Source organism: Physeter macrocephalus, unplaced genomic scaffold (assembly GCF_002837175.3).
Source record: "Physeter macrocephalus isolate SW-GA unplaced genomic scaffold, ASM283717v5 random_1714, whole genome shotgun sequence".
Classification (NCBI taxonomy): domain Eukaryota; kingdom Metazoa; phylum Chordata; class Mammalia; order Artiodactyla; family Physeteridae; genus Physeter; species Physeter macrocephalus.
The window spans coordinates 4,406-25,000 of NW_021146732.1; the positions used below are offsets into that span (position 1 = coordinate 4,406).

General features: G+C 52.4%; 2 protein-coding genes across 4 annotated transcripts; both read right to left on the reverse strand.

Moving 5' to 3' along the window:
- Window positions 1-782: 782 nt before the first annotated feature.
- On the reverse strand, window positions 783-8,420 carry LOC114485491 (chloride channel protein 1-like). 3 transcript variants are annotated; one of them, XM_028487005.1, is made up of 8 exons: window positions 8,162-8,420; window positions 4,855-4,975; window positions 4,305-4,436; window positions 3,591-3,719; window positions 3,214-3,347; window positions 1,950-2,027; window positions 1,510-1,588; window positions 836-926 (listed from the first exon to the last, which is right to left on the reverse strand). In XM_028487005.1, the coding sequence occupies exons 1-8, from the start codon at window positions 8,339-8,341 to the stop codon at window positions 907-909; spliced, it is 873 nt and encodes a 290-aa protein (XP_028342806.1). In that variant the 5' UTR covers window positions 8,342-8,420; the 3' UTR covers window positions 836-906. The 3 variants fall into 3 exon arrangements, with proteins under 3 accessions (XP_028342807.1, XP_028342806.1, XP_028342810.1); XM_028487006.2 differs by lacking the exon at window positions 1,510-1,588 and having other exon boundaries at window positions 783-926; XM_028487009.2 differs by lacking the exon at window positions 1,510-1,588 and having other exon boundaries at window positions 849-929.
- Window positions 8,421-14,073: 5,653 nt separating this feature from the next.
- Window positions 14,074-20,550, reverse strand: LOC114485490 (caspase-2). The gene is made up of 5 exons (XM_028487003.2): window positions 19,096-20,550; window positions 18,856-18,946; window positions 15,494-15,643; window positions 15,244-15,353; window positions 14,074-15,081 (listed from the first exon to the last, which is right to left on the reverse strand). The coding sequence occupies exons 1-5, from the start codon at window positions 19,219-19,221 to the stop codon at window positions 14,950-14,952; spliced, it is 609 nt and encodes a 202-aa protein (XP_028342804.1). The 5' UTR covers window positions 19,222-20,550; the 3' UTR covers window positions 14,074-14,949.
- Between the last annotated feature and the right edge of the window lie 45 nt (window positions 20,551-20,595).

The window sequence follows — 20,595 nt, forward strand, 5'->3', positions numbered from 1 at the left end:
CAGCTTTCTCTGACCATGCCCACTTGTTAGTTACTCAGGACAAAGAAAATAATCTGAAAGGTTACCCTCTGTCTGACATTAGTAGAAAGAGCTAAACTCAATCTTAAATGGCTGCCAAGGAAGAACGACACTTTAACTTCCATCTGTAGTCCTCATTTAAAGCTGATTATTGGGACTTCCCTGGAGGTCCAGTGGTTAAGACTCTGTGCTCCCAATGAAGGGGGCACAGGTTTGATCCCTGGTCGGGGGACTAAGATCCTACATGCCCCAAGGCACGGCCAAAAAATAAAAATAAAGCTAGCTATTAATCTAAATAAGGTCCACCTAAACTTCTGTGTCCTTAACAACATACAACCAAAGGTAAGTCTTCCCTTGGAGAAGAAAATACATAGAGATGTCAATTATACTTCAATTAAAAACAACAATGACAAGAATGAATTATTCAAGAGCAAAAAACCAAGAGGAACATACATAGAAGTCCCCTGTTAGAAGATGTAATAAGTGAAGGGCAAAAATATCCAACAATACAAAGGGTTTTAATATAAGTACGGGACCCATAAAGGCCGCCTCGGTTTTCCTTCCTGGCTCTACCACTTATTAACAGGATGACCTTGCTCAAGTCACTAACTCTCTCTCTCTTCCTTAATATAGATCTCATCCAGCTTTGGGCAGGAAGGGATGTAAAGTCCTTAGAACGTTGCCCGCGTATAGTAAATGCTCACTAAAAGCTATTCTTGCTTTACTCTTGTTTTAACTGCTCATACGCGAACTTGGAGATGCTGACAAAAACTGTTTGGGGAGCAAGACCAGGCAAGTGGACAGACGTGGGCGGGGGTAAATCACTTGCCTCCAAGTGGCGTCCCAAAGCAACAGCCGACTCCTACTGCACAGCCCACGGTCAGCATGTCAGTGTAATAGTATGGCTGCTACTAGGGGAGACACAGACAAAGAGCCAGATGGGAAGGATGGGCAGGGGGGCAGAAGAGGAAAGGAGAACAGGCAAGGGTGGGGAATAAAGAAGGAGCGGTTTAAGTCACAGGGAATCACAGCGGCGCCGTCTCCCCCCTGCGATCCCAGGCCAAGAGAAACTCAGTTAGTTTGGCAAACAGGAAGTGATCTCCTAGCACAAGGCCAAACGTAGAAAATGAAATAAATGTTAGGCAAATATACGGAAGGAAGGTCAGCCAATAAATGGTCACCAGAGAGGGGCTGGAGATGGGGACAATCAGGGCAAGAAGTGTCAATAGCAAGAGAGACAGGAAAGGACTTCAGACAAACAGCACCAATAAAGCCGGCAAGAAATAGCCACCAGCCTCCAAAGAACAGACAGCTCTCTGGTTTAAAAAAAAAAAAAAGCGGGGGTGCCTGGAGACCAGGGCCTGCGATCCACGGTCACACCCGGAAGGCCCACCCACCAGTCCCCTCCGCGAGCACCCCTCTCCATCCCACAGCTTGTGGCAACCGCTCCAGCCCCTCGGGCCACCGGGGAAGGGAAGAAGTGGGACTTGCCTCCGACAGGGGCTGCAAAGCAGCACCCCACGCCCACCGCGCAGGCCGACACCAGGAGATCAAGCTGCCCAGGCACAGTCTGCAACAGAGAAGCTCGCGGACAGGGCGGGTGGAGCGCCGGGGCGGGGGAGAGCGCACGAGACGGGGGTGGAGGGGCAGGAACAACAAAGGGGCGGGGCGGCACGCCGCCGGGGCGGCTGAGGAGCGGACCGCGTGCCGAGCCCCGATGCGGGGCCGGGATCGGGAGGGGGTGGGGCGTCAAGGAACGCGCACAGGCTAAACAGCGGCATCGCGTGGCTGGAGTAGGCGGGTGGCGCCACGTGTGCGGGGACGAGGGAGCGTGGGTTAGCGCAGTGCCCGGCTCAGCAACACGGCCAAGGCAGCCCTGCCCCACCCGCCAGCGCGCACAGCCCCAGCTCCTTTTGCCTTCTCAGCCTTACCTCGTACATCCCACAGAGCACGGACATGAACTTGCTGAGGACAGCGGCGCAGATGCTGGCAATGTGGACAAAAGGGCCCTGGGAGAGAGGAGGGGGACGAGGGGTCAGGGGCAGGGGGCCGGATGGGGGGCTTGGGGGCATTCTTGGACAGACATTGGTTGCTCCAGGCACTGTACCAGGGGCTGGAAATACAGACGTGAACAAGATAGAGGTTCTGCCTTCGCAGAGCTTCATCCCAGGGAGGAAGGGGGGGTGATACGCCAGCATATTATCATTTCAGAAAATGTCCCCCGCTCGCCACAACGAGACAAAGCCCCCGCTCAGCAACGAAGACCCAACGGAGCCATAAATACATATATACATACATACATTTGTTTCAAAAAAAAGGGGAAGAAAAGAAAATGCCAGGGGCTAAGTAGAAATTGAGGGAGGGTCAGAGGAGAGAGAGAGACAGGAAAGCTGAGGGTGGGATGGGGACGGTCACAACTGAGCGAGGCCTTGATGGAAATGAGGCGTGAGCCGCACGGGCGTCAGGAACAAGGATGTTCCAGGCTGAGGGCACAGCAAGCGCAGGAGCCCCAGGAGGGGGGCAGGCTCGCGCAGTTGAGTGGCAGGAAGTGCCTGTCACTCAAGCTCGGGGAAGGAGGGGCAGCCTGATCTCTATAGTCCCCCTAGGCCCCAGGAATAAGTGTGGACTTCATTTTAAGAGGAATGGAGAGCCATTTGAAGTTCCTGACCAGAGGGCAGACATTCCTGATTCCATTTTGAAAAGATAACTCTGGCTGCAGTGGGGGCGAGAAGGTACATGAACATAACCTTGAAAAAAAACACAGCCTCTTTTAGGTCTCAGTTTTCACAGAATGTGTCTGGATTGTCTCTAAGGCAGTGGTTCTCAACTGGGGGAGATTTTGCCCCCAGGGGACATTTGGCAATGTCTGGAGACATTCTGATTGTCACAAGGGGGGCTGGGGGTGGGGGAGGACTGCTGCTGGCGTGCAGGGGGTAGAGGCCAGGGAGGCTGCTAATCATCCTACAATGTACGGGACGGCCCCCCAGAACCAAGAATTACTCAGCCCCAAATGCACACAGTGCCCAGGATGCGAGATTCTGCTCTGAGGTGCTCCCAGGGCTGATGAGGACCTTCCCATGTATCTCTCCTCCGGAATCCCCATGGTCCACGGCTGCCCCGGAGCTCCCTCTAGACTCAGTGCCGCCCTCTGCCTGAGGACCTGCCCAGCTCACCCCACAGTAACTGGAGTCCTACCTCTTTCCCCACAGGGATGCCACTGCCCAGCCCCGCAGTCAGGGCCACAACCTTGGCCACGAAGGCCTTGAGGGTGAGATATTCCTTCAGGACAACCCCGCGAAGTATTGTCTTCATTTCAGGGATTCCAGAGCCTAAAAGGGTTTTTAAAAAATGATTGTGTGCAGGTTCAAGCTGGAGGTCAAAGGTAGATGGACATCCAGATAGTGGACATGGGGGTGGGGCGAGAGGTCTATGGGGGGAGGACAGTAGCAAAGCAGCGAAAGGACTGTCGGGAGGTGGGGGAGGGAGGGAGGGGAGCGCAAGGTCTGCAGGCCAATGAGGTTCTGCTGGATTATGTTGATGGCATGATGGGGTAGGATCTGGGAAGTTCTCACCGACAGCCTGGGGAGAGATGAGGTGGCAGAAGAGGGCACTGAAGAGGATGAGGATGAGTGGGAAGGTGACCCAGACCAGGAACTGCAGAGGCAGGTTGGGCTGCATCTGGTAGTAGGTCCACTTGTAGGCTGCAGAGACAGGCGTCTGGGCTTAGTCCTATGTGGATGGCATGTTGCCGCCATCCCACACTCGCGGCATGGGACAGCCTGCTAGTAGCGTGCTCCCGCCATGGCTATCCCGTTCGACCTCAGAGATGGCACTGGTCTAAGCTGGGGGATGAGACGTGACCCGTTCAAGTTCCCACCACTTGTAGGAGGTCAAGTGGGCGCCAGTGCAGCAAACCACACTCTGTGGGTGCGTCATTAGAGGCTGTGGCACACCCAACCACCCCGGGTAGCCCGGCACTGAGGGGCTCCTGGGACTCCAGGTGTTTCCAGTTGCCTAAACTGAAAAGTCCTAGGAGAACTAGGACAAGATGGTCACCCTGTGAGAGGGGTCCTCACAGCTTGGCTGGTAGCAGGTGGGAGGGGCAGAAAAAATGGATCTCGGTCTGGGTCTGGGTCTGCGTCTGTTCTCATCCTGGGCCAGAGCTACACCTGATCTCCTCTGTGCACCATCCTCCTCCCAAAGCCCCCCCAGCTTACCCTGGGTCAAAACTCTAGAACAACTGCAGTATGGGGAGGGCTGAGGGCAAAGGGCCAGGTTAAACCTACCCTGAAGGGTTTTGGCACTGACATAATCCATGCACCAGCTAACCAGAGCCATAAGCAGCCCCAGAAGCAGCAGAAAGATCCAGTCTTCCCCTAATTTTCTTCTCACCACGAGTCCCAGACGGTGGATACAACCTAGGAAAAGAAAGCAAAGAGGAGCAGGTAACCAGTCACTACTCTGTGTGTGTGGCTGAGGATGGGAGGTGTAGGGCCCTCGGGGTCTTGTCCGTGTGTCTCATTCCCTGAGTTTCTTCTCACCTCTCTGCCCTTCAGAAGGCACCAAAGTCCAATTCCCCATTGGCTACTTGATTCCTTTCTAAACCCTAGTTTCTTCGGGCTGCGTGGGAGGGATAGTAGGAAGGCAGAGTGACAAGGACATGGGAGCCACGTCTTCTCCTTAATACTTGGCGGAGGGCTTTGGTGTCCGTGTGGGGATGGTGAGCCACAAATATGCAACAGGTCTTCTGAGTCAGTGTCCTAATCCCTGTAGAATCCCTGAATAAAGGAACGTGGAATTCCATGCCACGTTCCTTTATTCCCCCGTCCCCATCACCTTGACATTTAGAATAGTGATCCTCATCCTTGCTGTCCGTGGAAGCGCTGGAGTCCATCGTCTCGGGCATCCCCGTGTCCTGATCCTTGTCTGAGAACTGCTCTTTGTGATGGCCATAGATCTGGACAGAGGGAGATGGGAAAGGTCTGTCTTGCTGAAGAGTTAAAAGAAATAGAGGGAAGCATATAGATCCACAGAGAAAACAAACAAACGGCTTTTTAAAATCCTGGGTGTTGAGGGCCTCGGGCAGGGTCACTTTGTGGTCATCGTGCCCTCCGCTCCCCACTCTCCGTCTGCACTCTTCCCACTCCTCACCCTTGTCTATCCATCCACACCCTGGCACATCTGTAGTCATCTTGGCCAGTAGCAGCCTTCATCAAGGGACGATTTCTAATCTGAAGTAGGGATACAAAAACTGCGCTAAGGGCTTCCCTGGTGGCACAGTGGTTAAGAATCCACCTGCCAACGCAGGGGACACAGGTTCGAGCCCTGGGCCGGGAAGATCCCACATGCCGCGGAGCAAGTAAGCCCGTGCGCCACAACTACTGAGCCTGCGTTCTACAGCCCGCGAGCCACAACTACTGAAGCCTGCGCGCCTAGAGCCCGTGCCCCACAACAAGAGAAGCCACTGCAATGAGAAGCCGGCACCACGACGAAGAGTAACCCCTGCTCGCCACAACTAGAGAAAGCCCGTGCACAGCAATGAAGACCCGGTGTAGCCATAAATAAATAAATACATACATAAATGTATTTTAAAAAAAACTGTGCTGATACTGGGCATCTGCGTCAATTACATGTTTTTGTGTCACTGCTTCCTGTGTCTCAGCCTCTCTCTTGTTTCCCCAGACCCCCTCACACCGATGTGTATGGGGCAAGGGAAGACAAGCAGGTGACTCTTCGTTGCTCTTGGCCTTGGTGTGTCTAGCTTTAATGAGGCCCCTCAGATGCCCTGCCAGGCTTAGAGAAAGCCCATCCACCTCCCCTTCCTGTGCTCAAATGCACAAAGTGGGCCCAGCCCGGATAAAGCAAGTCAGTCCACTTCCTCCTGAAGCAGAGCTTGTGTGTGTGTGTGTGTGTGTGTGTGCGTGTGTGTGTGCGTGTGCGCGTGCGTGTGCGCGTGTGTGCGCGTGTGTGTGTGCGTGTGTGCGCGTGCAAGGTCTCTAACTGCCCCACCTCCACTGTACTAACTCCGTCCTCTGGAGCCAGGGTCAGGCCAGGCCATGTTGCTGGTTCTGGGAGAGCCTGGGTGGAAGAGATCTGATTTCACAATACAAGAAGTAGAGTTTATGCCTGAGTCCTGGACAGGCACGCACTAATACCCTGATCATGGCTCTTTCGTCTTCTGGGATGAGGTTAGTGACTTAGAGAAGCCGTGTTTCCCTCTGTGCCCTACCTGGCCCCCGAGAGAAGACATTACCCACAGGGGGCCAGTACATGGGCTGCCTCAGCCGCCTTGGTTCCCAGGCTGGTGGAGACGAGAAGAGGGTGCTCCATACCAAACCTGGGCTGGGAAACCCTGAAAGAGCCGGATCTGTGCTGGCTGGACCAGTGTTCACCAGTCGAGCAGGGCTGGGAGGGCCTTCAAGCCTGAAAGCATTCGCAGTGTCTGGATTCCTTAACAAAAACACCCGTGTGTGTAGGGCTGGGGCTGGGGGTGGGAGGATGGAGGAAACGATGCTGACAGAATACTGATAACTGATCACTGGGCATTCATTACGCTACTCTTTCTGTTTTTGTAGAAGTGTGAAATTTCCATAATAAAATTTAAACAGAGAAAAACTTAAGTCCAAAGTCCTCTTCTTTGCTTTCAGGGCCCTTTGGAGCCCAGGCCAACCCTACTTCCCAAGTCACTTCAGCATTCCTTTCCAACAGGAAGCTTCACGCTAGTGTACCTGGTTTCCTCACTGTCACCAGAAGGTGCCATAACTGCACCTTTACTCAAGCTGTCAGCCCACCCAGACCGCCTGCGCGGTGACAGTGAGGCCAGGGCCATGAGGAGAGGTCTTTCTGTCCAACCCCACACAGCGTTCCTCCTCCAGGAAGCCCACTCTGACTCACCATTGGCGCCTCTGCTGGCTTTTGTGTCCCAGTCCCCACCTGATTCTCCGGGGCTGCCCTTACCCACCACCCTCGGGATGGATGAGGCCTGAGACGTGGATCCTCTCGACCCCCAGCGCTGATATCACCAGCCCAGGCCAGCCCTCAGTTTCCCGGTCCTGTCTAGACCCCGTAAACTAGAGGAACTACAGTCCACCCCCTCGTTGGCTAAAACACTTTTTTTTTTTTTTCGCTGTACGCGGGCCTCTCACCGTTGTGGCCTCTCCCGCTGCGGAGCACAGGCTCCGGACGCGCAGGCGCAGCGGCCACGGCTCACGGGCCCAGCCGCTCCGCGGCCCGTGGGATCTTCCCGGACCGGGGCACGAACCCGTGTCCCCTGCATCGGCAGGCGGACTCTCAAGCACTGCGCCACCAGGGAAGCCCTAAAACACTTTTAAATCTTGATTTCCTGGTCCTCCTGACAGGTCCCGTCCTGTGGCTCTCTGCATGCACGCTCACTCGCTAATCCTAGCCTGTGTATTTGTCTGCGACAAGCTCCCAGCCTGTCTTCAGTGGTGCCCTACCCATTGCCCTGTCCTAGATGTCTAGAAGCCCTGGAGGATGTTTGTCGCTGGACACCCCTAACTGGTCCGCAAGCCCCCGTCTCTGGGCGCAGATCTCTGTACCTCTCTGGTGCCTCTGCCGTCTCATCGGTTCTGACTTAACTGCTCCTCCACCCGAAAGCCTGATTATGTTTCTTCTGTTCATTCGACACTGCTCTGTCTTTGATCGCTGATATGCAATTCAGTCCATTTTCTCCACTCATCTCAGCTCTTCTGCCTTCTGCAGAAGAGCTGATTCGTGTGTGTCCTGCCGAGGGCGGGCGGGGAGAAATCTGGTGGTGCCCGCGCGCGGGTGAGGGTGTAAGGACAGCTCACGCACACAGAGGTGTGGTCCCCTCTGCCACTTACCTCGTGTGGGTTATGTAAGCACGAGCTCGTCATGCATGTGTGGCTCTGCCCTCTCCCCCCAGGATTCGGGGGTTCTGTTGGTAAAGCTTGTGTTAAAGTGCCCGTGTATCTCCGTATAAGGAGCTCACAAGGCTGAACCCAGACCTTTGAAGAACGTTCATACTTTGAACACATGACCGCGTACTTTTTCAAGTCAAAAAGATCACAGTGCTCCCTCTTTTCACCTGATTCCTCTTCACCCCCAATCCATGGCACCCCCGTCTCCTCGAATCCACCGCCCCCTCCCCTTAGGACTTTACCTGTGTGGGGCCGGCGTTGGGACGGGGGCCCGCATCCCTCCGGAGCCTGTGCTGCAGGCCCCCGCTCTTGTAGGGCAGTCCGTAGCTGGTGCAGTGTTCAAAGGGCATGTACTGGTACTGGGGGGCGCTACCCCACCAGCTGGGCTCGGCCCCATGCCGCGGGGACCCAGACGGCTCCATGCTCCCTCCCCCGGCCAGGCCTGGGCCTGCTTGTCCCTGCCCTCCCCCCAGTACAGCTCCTTAAGCCTGTCCTCCTGCCTGTCCCCAAGGCGTCTGGGGCAGCGTGCCCACCCCCAGCTATTTATAGCCATCTCTCCGTCACATGACCCCCCCCCCCCAGCCACATCTGATCTGCTTGGGGTCGAAGCAGGTGTGAGAGCCGTGCGGGGGAGGGGTTGGATGAGAACCCGTGGGACAGCCCCGCAGGGAATTCCCTCAGCAGGGCCGGCACTGTCCCCCTCCTTAGTCACTAGGAGGCTCCCAGCCCCAAGCCACTGGTCCGGCTATAAATACTGCCCAGACCGGGATGGAAAACGGCTTCGCATGCTCTCGGACCTGCGTCCTGCCCCGAGTCTGCATCCTCTAAGCAACCCACCTCTTGTCTTCAGTCTGTGGGGAGGTGAGGGCTGAGGAGCTGGACGGAGCGATCCTAGGGTCCAGGAGCACTGGGGGGCAGCTCACCTGGGAGAGTAGCCGGCGCCTCTCTGCCATCTTTGCCTGCGGGCTCGTTCCCAGCTCTGTGTCTTCCTGAGGTTTGGTTCTCATCTGTCGAAGCAGCTCTCCCCCAGCCCAGCCAGTGTTCAGCCTTCTCCTCCAGCTCTGCCTTTTCTGTCTGCCCGAGGCTGCTGGTGATGCTTTGGGGTCATCCGCTCGACCACACCTCCATCACCCCCTGGCTGTGGGACACAGGGGTAATAATTAGCCTTGCGTTCTGGCACTTCTCCCACGCCCCAGACTGACACACGTCAGCCACGCCAGCAGCCTGGATGCACGGGGAGGGACTGAGCCTCCGTTTAGACCGTGGAGCATCCCTCGGAGGTCTATCAGGGCAGGTTAGATAACAGGGGAGAAGGGGAAGTGGGCCAGGGGAACGAGGGAGGCCGAGGAGGGAAGGGAACGGGCGTTTCTCGTGATGAGCCCGACACACATAAAAGATGACAGGGAAGTACTCTGATATTCTTCCCTTTTCAGGTCAATAAATAATTTTTGGCCAAGGCCAAACTACTCTATCTGGCATCACACTTTTTTTTAAACCAGTTTTCCTGGTACAGTCCTTCCCCTCTGAGCTCTTCACTATAGAATAAAATTGATAAACATGAGCCTAAGCCACACATTGGTTTGGGATCCATCACCAAGTGAGGTCGGTCCCAGGACAGCCAAAGTTCAGGGACTGCAGGGTAGGTACACCAAACATCTGGTCTACAATTACATTTTGTTCTCGGCTAAATGGGACTGTCCAAAGCAGGTGGGAAAATGAATACCATTAAAAGCACCTTTTCTAACCTAAATCTGAAGGCCTATAATCTACCCACAAAGATTACAAATGTGTGATTTGAGGGCCTGGAGGTTCTGTAATATCTCACTCCTCTGCAGGCAGAATATAAGAAAAGAGATCTAAGGGGTTGGTGTGAGGTGGAAGAAATACTTTCTTAATAAAGAAAATAGAATGCCAAAGTGAAATTATATTCTTTGCGGGGTGCTTCAGAAACAGAAAAGATTTTCACGCCTTTGTGGAGTATGGCTCCCCTGAAGGTAGCCAGTTTCTGTAGGGGCTTAATAATCCCAAGAAACAGGTATCTAGGGCAGCTGCTGTTTCTTCACTGTTCCTGAGAAAATCGGGTCCTGGTTATGGGTTCCAAAATTTGAAGGCAGAGGTTATTGGCACGGAGAAAACCCTCACACTCCACCAAGCCACCTAGAAGAACCAGCAGCAATTCTAAAAACCCGATTCTGAAATCAGGAGGGTCAAGGAAAGGTAATCTATAGCTGCTAGTGCTGAAGGGCAAGGATTTGAGAGTCATGATCTTGAGTTTGAGACTAGAACTAGTTAAAAATCTCATGGGTTATCAGCCTGCAAGAGAAGAAAATAAAATGTAAATGGTGCCCCCCTCCATCCCAACACCCCATGGGTAACAGTGCTTATTAGGCTCTTATTTGGAAGGCCAAAGATGGGTTTCTGGGGAGTTCTTGGAAAAGCTCCTAAATTTGGAAACAAATTCATAAGCATGCACTTATCTATGAGATATGTATACCGTATATGTGTTCTTTGGGGGTTTTAAGTAGACTTTCTTGAGGTCCGTGAGACTAGAAGGTTAAAACCTATAGGCTTATAGAGTCTCTATTTGAAGGAAGGTTGTTGAAAAGACCGTCTGGGACACAGGTGCAAGGGGACGTGTGTTAGGGTAGAGGTGGTCGTGAACAAGCCAGCCCCTTGGCATCCCCACATCAATTTAAGCAGGAACTTTCTCCCTGGGTCACACCCTTGTTTTCAGACTCCCACCTCTTCAAGTCTGGCCTCTCCAACCATCGGACGATACACCATTACACCCTCTTTAAGGCACTTGCGGTCATGACTTCCCCTCTGCACATCCAGCCTAGCGTGGAACCCATGACCACCTACTTTCTGAAACTTCACCTAGGCAACTGCAACTTCCTCTGAACACACTTTCCCTTTGCAGTTGTCCTCACTGGCAGTCATTTCTCCTCTACTGCTTATTGGACCTTGCCTTCCAGATCCTTCAAAAATCCCTGGTCCCTTCCCATACCCTGCATATGAGGCCTTCCCGATAGCACCGGACAGGGCTTCTTCTCCCCTTCTGTATTTTTGAACACGATACGGTACACTTTTTCCCTATTCTCTGCCCCAAAAGGGCTAAGATGGAATAAAGTCTTTGGTCTCAGGCTCCTTCCCCCAGCTCAGTGGGAAAAATCTCTGGCCCCAAAAAGTGAGGAGGGAGAAAATCTCATGCTAAGAAAAAAGTCACAGAAGCAGTATTGTTAGCTGAGAGCATGAACTCAAGTTGACAGGTTGTTTCCCACCCTGGCCTCCGTTTGCTCAGAAAGGCAGTAACTTGAGGGTTACGGAGAGAAAAGAACGCGTGCGGAAGTCACAGTGCCTGCGCCAAAGTGAGCTGAGTGTTAACTTGTGTCATTAAACTGAAGCTCATTCCGTGAGACGCTTAACAGCATTTGCAATGTGTTAACCCTGTGGGATCCACCATGCGTTCATCCTCATACGGTAGCGGCTTTCAAGCCCCTTTACCTTTTAAGGTAGCAATGATTTCCCTGTGTTTAGATAAGGGTGAGGTTAGGTACCTTAGCCACGGTCTCGGATACCTTAAAAGGCCAAGCCATCATTTGCCATCGATTTAATTCTAGAGTCCATGTCCTTGAAGCTCCATCTTTTTTTCTTTTTTTTTTTTTGGATAATTGAAGTCTCTGAGGCTCATTTTCCACTTCTGAAAAAGAACCAGGGAGATGACGCCCTCCTGGCCTGTGGGAGGGTGGGGTAAAGCTGCAGGGCGCCGGGGAGACGCCCCGAGCGCTCGCTCGGGCAGCTATAGTTGTTACGAACCTCTTCGCCTCAGGCCACTTTCCCCGCCTCTGTTCATATCCCATCTGCCCCATTTCTTTCCGTTTTCCTCTTCCCTGTGACAGGAAACAGGATAGGGGAGGGCAGCAAACGGCCGCCCCCAGCTCAGGGATGGGGTATAATTTTAGAAAATCCCCTGGCAGAGGGGACAGAGCTCTGAAATTCAACCTGATGCCCTTATTCAAGGGTGGGGCGGGAAGGCCGTGGAACCCAGCTCAGCATATGCTGCTCTCTAATCCCCAACCCACCGCCCCTCCCACTCTTTCCTTCCACTATCCCAGTGCCCCTCCCTGAGGCTGTGTCTCCACCTCCCATCCCTGGAGAAGGTCCCCGGGGGTCCAGCCCACTCCCCAGGTCAGTTCCTCTCCTCCACCCAGTGACGTTTCAGCTCAACTTCACCCCTCCTAACTCTTCCCCCTCTGGATTCCTGGACAGGCTTCCTTCCCCCAAGGTCCATAGCAGCTTCCTACCACAATGCTCCAACAGAACGTGTTAGCCCCCCGCAGCCCACCTGCATGTGCACACCTACCTCTCTGGGCGTAGACACATCACACCCCGAGAACTCCCCAGGTTACACAGCCCACCGCTTAGACCTCTTCCACGCTGCCCGAGAATTCTCTTACGATCTATGCCCAGCCTGGAAAACCTTAAATCCAAATCGGATCGCGTGAGATAGGGAATTCTAGGATCCTCCTCATCCTATTCGAGCTCAATCTGTTTCTCCAGCCTCCATCCCATACTCTAAGCAATCCAGAACCAACGCTGCTTGCCAGTGACTCTTCCATCTCTTCTGACCATGAGGAACCCCAGCGCTGGCAGCCACAGTTTGGGCAGTTGCCTGTGGCCATGACAATGGAGATGGGCTCATCCGAGGTGTGGATCTGGTTGTACGAGCAAGATCTGGCAGCAGAACAAGAGGTGTTCAGCTCTGGGTATGCCTTGTGAGGCGGTGAGGGACGCTGTAAGAAGCTAAGGCAATGGAAGTAAGTGGACTTCAGAACACAGACTATCTACCGATACAGAGACATCAGGCACACGTCGGTAATAAATATGAGTGTTTATTTGGCACCAGATGGCAATACAAAGTCCTGGCAGCGGGAAGAGGAAAGTTCTGTCACCCAAAGACTTCCATACGATACCGAGCCAAGGGCAGGACTTGGCGACAAGTCTCCGAACCCGTGCAGAGCAAGTATTCACCAAGCTCCCGAACTGCGAGAGGCTGAGTGCTGTGCCCGGCACCACGGGAGGTGTGGAAACAGCTGTCCTACGTGTGACTTCTGTCTTCAGGAGCTAATAATACGAGTGGATACAACAAAACACGTGGAAAAATGCAGAGTACAAATACTCATCTGGTATTCTTCCAAAAGGGAAATTTTGTCAAAAAGTAGGAGTCTAGCTAGGGTTGCTTCCTTCCGCAAACATTTATTGAAGACCCACGACATGCCAGGCACCGGGTACGTATTAGTGAACACGAGAGACAAGGTTTCTGCTCTCATGGAGCTTCAAGTGGAGACAGGAATGAACAAGTGAAGCACGCTAACTGATGATTATGCATTGTGATAAGTGCAGTAAGGGGGATTAAACAGGACACAGTAACAAAGAAACATGATTCTTAGAGACAGAATGGCCTGGGAAGGCCTCCACAAAAAGGTGGCCTTTAAGCTCAGACTTGAAGGATAAAGAAAGAAGCCACCAGAGCCAAGAGTGGTGAGGAGTGGAGCTCAATGGACCCTAGAAGAGTGTCTGATGGCCCAGGGCAGGAAAGACCTCAGAATGTTTGAGAAACTGAGGACGGCAGTGGGCTGTTGCTTACAGGGAAATCAGCACTTAAGGGAGGCCCTGCAGGCCCAGGTAATGAGTCTGGATTTTATTTGAGGTGTGATAGGAAACCAGAGGGCTCCAAGCAGGGGAGTAACAGCGCCAGATTTATATTTAAAAACCCAAACCAAAATCTGTCATACAGAGACTGGATTGAAAGGGGCAAGAACAGCAGCAAAAGAGAAGGCCTTTAAGAAAAGGGAAGTTTCATAAAAGCACAGATAAAGATGCCTTCTAGGGTGAACAAATAACATATATAGCACTGGTCTCCCTGAAATGGAGAGTCATAACGGGAAGCGGAAACAGGCCACATAAAATCAAGGGGGGATTTAATACTGAAGCAGAAAGAGGGAACAAGGTACTACATCACATCCTTGAGCAGCCGAATGATCCAATTAAGCAGTATTTTAGACAGAGTTGGTGGCAGCAGTAAACAGGATGAGATGAAGGTAAAGAGGGGAGAAACAGGAAGTAGGGAGATAACAACTAGGAAGCTTTTATAGAGGGGACACTTCATAGGAAGAAAAACGAGGATAAGGTGACAGATTACAAAGTATGAGCAAGCATGCCACTCTTATCTGCCTCTGCTGACACTCGCCGCAAGGCTCATTTCAGGTACAAAGCTCAGAGAGAGAACCACCAATTTAAAGATCTTTGAAACTTCCATGGGCAAAGATCAACAAGTAACAGATACAAGGCATCCAAACCCTAACCTCTGCCGAACGCTGGATTCCCTGAGCCCCAAGGAGCCAAGAGTGGAGTTGAGAAGGCAGTCCTTCCAGGGGGTGACATTCTGGAACTGAAGGGAATGAATGCACAGGTAAGGGCCCACCCACAGCAGCAGAGAGTGACTCCTGTCCTGCTTGGCCTTCTGAAACCAAATGAAAAAGGTCTATGTTAAACGAGGACACCTTCCAAACTCTCACTCTGAGACAAACGGGGCTGGGAAGTGACAGAAAAGATAGGAGATGACCTCTGAGACACCTCAACTAAAGCAATAAAAGCCATCACCAAACGCCTCCTACCAGAGCCCTGGGGGCAGACACTGAACACAAACATCGAGGAAACGCAGCACATGCCCTCTCCCCATCGAGACACTATGTTCATAACATCACTTGCCAGGTCCCTCAACTGAGGCCAAACGCTCCTGGCAACAAGACCAGCCGGAGCTGGTTCCACAGGGAGAGAGCCTCCCATGGGAGGAGGCGGCCTGTAGTCCCAGGTCAAAGGTGGAGACAATGGGCGTGTGAAATGAGTCTGGGATATTCCCAATCCCTGAGGGGGAGGGACAGAAACCGTGTGTCCTGGAGAGAGGAGGCTCCATCACGCCTCCTGTGGTCCAGCGGCCTCCACGTGGCACGGGTGACGGGAGGCGGCCTCACGTGGGAGGGTGTCCCGGGAAGAGATAGAGGTGACGGCACAGAGTGCTACAGTACTCGGACATCTCCTTGCATCGGTGGAACTCCGTGCCCGGGGCGTAGCCTTCACGCTCCTTGATGAGCGCGTTCACCTGCGGAGGCAGAAACCCAGGGCCCGCGGTTTGAGAACCGGGTGTTTCCGTGATCCCAGCGGAAGAGGAAGGGTAGGGAGACTGTGAAAAACAGGGCAAGGGCGAAGGAAGGTAGAAGAGCGCGGGGACGCAGAAGGTTCCCGGCGCCGCTGAGCGACTTACCTCCACGAGCATGTCAGCCACATGCTTGTCACAGGCCCTCTCAGAGAACACCTGAGTGAGGGCCTCCACGTACCAGGAGCCCCGCTTGGTGTTGCGCATGGCAGCGGTCCCTGCAACCAGGACAGCAGTGAGCGCGCAGGGAAGGCCCCGGGCACCCTCACACAGCCGGGCGGACCTCGCCGGCTCCCGCTCCCTCCCCAGGCAGAGAGAGGCGCCACCTTCTGGATCTCTCCTTTGGAACTCACGATACCTCTGAGGCAGGCGTAGCCACAGATCATGTCCGAGCGAGTGGGCAGTCGCATCTTCAGCCCCTCCTCTTCACTGGCGTCGCTCTCCTCGCACTCGGGGGGTCTCTCGTGGTTCTTCCCGTCTTGCTGGTCGACCCCACGGTCTGTTTCATCTGTACAAAGGCAGACAGAGTGGACAAAGATGTTATTTCCTCCCTTGGGCCTGTCACAGGCAAGCCCGAGCTCCCTGCAACCTTGACTGGGAAGAACCATTTCCAGCTGTTGCCTCCAACCTGTGGCCGATGAACTACAAAACAAACAAACGGGGCTTCCCGGGTGGCGCAGCGGTTGAGAGTCCGCCTGCCCATGCAGGCGAACCGGGTTCGCGCCCCGGTCCGGGAGGATCCCACGTGCCGCGGAGCGGCTGGGCCCCGTGAGCCACGGCCGCTGCGCCTGCGCGTCCGGAGCCTGTGCTCCGCGACGGGAGAGGCCGCGGCAGGGGGAGGCCCGCGTACCGCAAAAAAAAAAAAAAATAAAAAAATAAAAAAAATAAAAAATAAAAATAAAATAAAAAACAAACAAACGAACGCCATGACTCCCACTCCTCTGCCAGAGCACACCGATCTCACAGAGGGTGCCCGTGACAGGCCGGACACGGCGCCCGGTCACACGCACACGTGCACAGTCTGAGCTCTGTGCACTCTGTATCAGGCAGGGAAAGCGCTGACTCAAACACTCCCTGTAAACAGAATGAAAAGCCATCTGTGTCCATGGTGCACTTGTTCAACTGTCAGTATTCCTGGAAGTCAAAGTGCTCCCTATTGCAATACACAAAAAAATACTGATATATTTAGTTTTATTATATAAAAAAGAAAAGCAAGTTACTACAACCTGACATCTAGGTAGCAATAGACAAATTATAAAACTAAGCATGATCAGCTGTTTTCAGGGTGTTTTGGGTATTTTTAAATCACTTACTGCTTATTAATTTCATGAGCCAAACTATAGCCGGCATGCAAAATTTAAGAGAAATCTAAAGAAACTTAAAATTGGGACAATTTGACTATCCTCTCCTACACGATGTAACAAGAACACTAGTATTCGATATTAGCAGTAGATTCTCAACGTACCCTGAGCACGTGCCCAACCTCCTGACCTAGGCCTTATCTACCCCAAGATATGTTCTTTTTCTGATGCCGCTGCTGTTTTGGGGGTGGCAGGAAAGAGACACGAGGACACACAGCTTGTCACGCCAAAGGTAAGAGAGTAAGTATGCTTTTTTTTACATCTCCTGCTCCATGTGACCCCCAAGACAGCCTGAAACGGGAGCGAAGCTTGAAGATCTGTGCAGAAAATGACCAAGATTCACTGATCCGATAAAAACTTATTAAGCAACTGCCGTATGCCAGGCACTGTTTTTGTCTGAAGGCCTAGGGATATAGTGAAGAAAAAGTCCCTGCCCTTCTGGAGCTTACGCTCCAGCTTAGGAGCCAGTCATCCGGGGTGGGGCGGTCCTTCCTACAGGCATCAATTATGTTAACGAAATGAAATACAGCGGAAGACAGGTGAGCTCAGGCTTTCAAAGGAAGAGCTGGCTACTGGTCATGCCTTGAAGGATTTAATTTTAGAGAGAAGATTCACGTTAGCCCAGAAGAGAGCAGTTCTTCCCTATCCAGGCCTAGTATTTGTACATAATCTCTGAACGTAGGAGGAGAAAATGATCATGAACATGTTTATTTCCTTTTATTTTGCTAGTGACACCTCCTAAAGGAAACAGGCCAAGCTGAATGTGTCCCTCAAGAGAAAGGAGACTCCTCCCTTGCCTTTGTGTCTCAGATCTATTAATCAACAAATGTGGTTTTTTTTCCACAGTATCCCCATATATGTTTTTTGTACTACTGCTACGCTTTTCAGGCAGATTAATTTCCAGCCGTTCACTCAATGTTTATGAAGTGCTACTACACATCAGGCAGCGCTCTGAGCCCGGGGATGCAGCAGGTGCATAAAAAAGTAAGTTCCTGCCGCACATACTCTTTTCTTAGCACTGTTTCCTGCCATGGTAATCGTCCTGAAAAAAAAATGTATCGCATTATTTCTTACTTAAGCTCCCAATAGCTCTGTACTACATCTGTCACAGTCCAAAGTCCAAGATCTCAGCTGTAGCTAAAGGTATATTATCACGTGGTCAGCCACATCTCATTACATATGACCGGTGCAGACGCTCAGTTTTTAAATTAGATTCGGGCCTGCTTCTGGCTCAGCACACCTTTTTTTTTGGGGGGGGGGGGGGGAAGGGGATATCTTTTTATTCTCGGTATGCTTGTCATACTGCGTTCCCCCCTTTTCCCTGAAAGGATCTATCTGCTACTCCACACACACACGTAAAAAATGTATTATTTGAATGCTTGGACAAAGTGACCTTTAAATCAAACTGCGAGCCCCTCAGGGGCACGGATCACGTCCTGACAGTCAGAGCTGGCATTTTCCGTGGATTTCCTATGAGCCAGGTGCTGTGCTAAGTAAGTCCTTCATACGAACCATCTCACTTAATCAACACAACAGCCTGACCTTATGAAGTAGGTCTGATGATTATCGACATTTTACACTGAGGAAACTAAGGTGCAGGGACAGGGAGCAACTTCTCTAACTTGACGTAACTAGTCGGTGGTAGGGGCAGAACCTGACTCCACATTTAGAGCTTTTAATTATTACTGTTTTCCTCCAAGATGAGAAGCAGGCCTCCATGTCTTCGGAGCCTAGTCGGGGAGTCCTGGCTCTTCAAGGGGTAAGAGAGACTGCGTGCGAGAAAGAAGAGGGACGGCAGCAGCTCACAGAACGGCACGAGCCAAAGGCTGACCTGGGGCTTCTGCGCTGCTTTCCTGCACCGCACGTGAGTGACACAGAGAAGGGAGGAGACAAGAATGGAGTGTAGGTGAGACGAGAAGTAAAAGGAGAAAGTGGAAAGGGGGAGGAGAGGTGGAGAAAAAAAAGAGGAAGAGGATAAAGTGAGAGGGCTAGGAAGCGGAGACAGCCGGAAAATCCTTAACTGGAATGAGTAACCAAAAAAGCGCGTCAGGGTTAATAAGCACAGGAAGAAGGAAGCGTCCTCAGGCAAGAAGGCAAAGACACTGGCAAAGAGCGTCCGGAGGACAGGATGTGGCAGTGCACAGAGAGCTGACCGACCTGAGAGCCATGGGCTGCCCAAGTCCCAGCACACCCCATGCATTGGGAGACACTTACAGAGCAAGAGAGGCGGTGGCAGCAGTGAACAGAAGGAGGTGCCCAAGGGATCCGATAGCACCTGAGAGGAGCAAACAGGAAAGTGAGAGCTGGTGGGAGGCTGCCCAGGAGCCACACCCAGGGGCCGGTCTGCCAGGGCACTCACCTCCGCGGCAGGCCTGGATGAAGAACATTTTCGGTTTGTTCTGCAGGCTCGGGCAGTTGGCATTGTCAAAGAGCCGAAAAACCTCTTGTAGCTGCCGGAAACAAACAAGGGAGAGGGGAGGTTGGTGGTCAGTGCGGCCTCCTGAGTCCTACACACAAGAGCAGCCACCACTGGAGAGAGGGGCAGGCGGGAGGTGAAGCGGCCCAGCCTGCGGAGCCGCGGCCACGGGGCGGCGCGCACCTGAAGCAGCGTGCCGTCCACGCCATAGACGCCGCCCTCCACACCGTGGGAGAGAAGCGCCACCACGCAGGAGTCCGTGACGCGGTGAGCGGGAAGCTGCGCAAAATTCCGGAGCTTCTCTTGCATCTCCTAGAAGAAAGACACCTCTTAGCGCTGTTCACTAGTCAGCACCAACGTACGCTTTTCTTCAGTGTCTGAAACCCGCAGCTACTAGAAGGTACAGCGTGTTCCCTGCATTCCTGTGGTCAATGGTAAGTGAAGTCAGAGACGCACCAGAAAACTGCACGACTTCAGACAAAATTCTGAATATAATTTTACAATTCACAGACTCACTGGGGTATGTTAAGAACTCCTGGATTAAAGCAAGTTATTAATGAAGCTAATCACGCACGAGCTAGTTAACTTTGTCCATTCTCCAGTCGTCAACCTGATCCTTCTTCAGAGCACAGGCCCTTGTATATAAATGGCGCCAAGGGGACCGCCAGGTAAACTGTAACAGCTGCAGGAGCTGCTGTGTGACACAGGGCTCACAGGACCAGCCGCAGGAGCTGCTGTGTGACACAGGGCTCACGGGACCGTGAGAGGAGAGCACAGCGGTACTTCTTCGCTGTCTTCTGCCTGAGAATGTAAGTTCCCAGAGCCAGTGATGCCGTCTGTATAAAATGCTTTGTCCGTGGAAGAACACACTCTATGGAGGATTCTGTACAGGGTCATGACTACATATATGGGCGAAGGGATCAGGCAGACCTAAGTTGGATCCCCAGGTTCATAAATTAGAACAAGTTATTTAGCCCCTCAGGGCTCCAATACCCATTTTGCGAGACAATTAGGCGCAAATTTCCTCCGAGTTTGTAAAGATTCAATGAGATACGGCATAGAAAGCGCTTATCACTATGTCTGGCACATACTGCAAAGATCTGCCATTACAATGTGCTTGTCTAACGAAGGGTAACAATATTATTTTTTCAAAGAAACCGTGTAGTCTAGCTTAAGAATCTTTTTGATCTTGCGCTAGACTGCCACATACGAATAACACTCTAACTGAAGCATTATACCTAACGGTGTAACGATCTGATACAAACTTTTAAACCTGTGTCTCCCTCTACAACTCAAGATGTCTGGATTGTCTCTGAGATGAGCAGAGAGAAAACAAGCTCACTTTACTGTGAACGTGATCAAAATGTAATGAAGAATATGCTGTCTAGGCAGGAGAGTTAGAGTACTCACATATCTAAGTGCCCATACGCAGCCCCCAATAAAACACGCACTGGTATACTACGACGCGGTGGTTCCTCCAAGTGCGGCCCCTAAACCGGCACCATCAGCAGCACCTGGGAACCTGTAAGAACTGCAAAGTCTGGGCCCCCAGCAAACTGTGCTTTCACAAGCCCTCCAGGTAATCCTGATGTGCTAACGTTTGAGAACTGCTTATCTCTTTGGCATAGTTCTGTTTGCACATAATTGAGACTTAATGAGAGACTTGAAAGTCTGCAGTTTCAC

Coding starts and splice junctions, on each gene's coding strand:
- LOC114485491 (XM_028487005.1), bottom strand. CDS start 8,341: ATGGAGCCGTCTGGGTCCCCGCGGCATGGGGCCGAGCCCAGCTGGTGG. Junction 4,976..8,161: donor CCAACGCCGGCCCCACACAG/GTAAAGTCCTAA, acceptor CCCTCTGTCCAG/ATCTATGGCCATCACAAAGA. Junction 4,437..4,854: donor TCACTATTCTAAATGTCAAG/GTGATGGGGACG, acceptor TTCTTTTCCTAG/GTTGTATCCACCGTCTGGGA.
- LOC114485490 (XM_028487003.2), bottom strand. CDS start 19,221: ATGCAAGAGAAGCTCCGGAATTTTGCGCAGCTTCCCGCTCACCGCGTC. Junction 18,947..19,095: donor TGGACGGCACGCTGCTTCAG/GTGCGCGCCGCC, acceptor TGTTTCCGGCAG/CTACAAGAGGTTTTTCGGCT. Junction 15,354..15,493: donor TGGCTACGCCTGCCTCAGAG/GTATCGTGAGTT, acceptor TCCTGGTTGCAG/GGACCGCTGCCATGCGCAAC.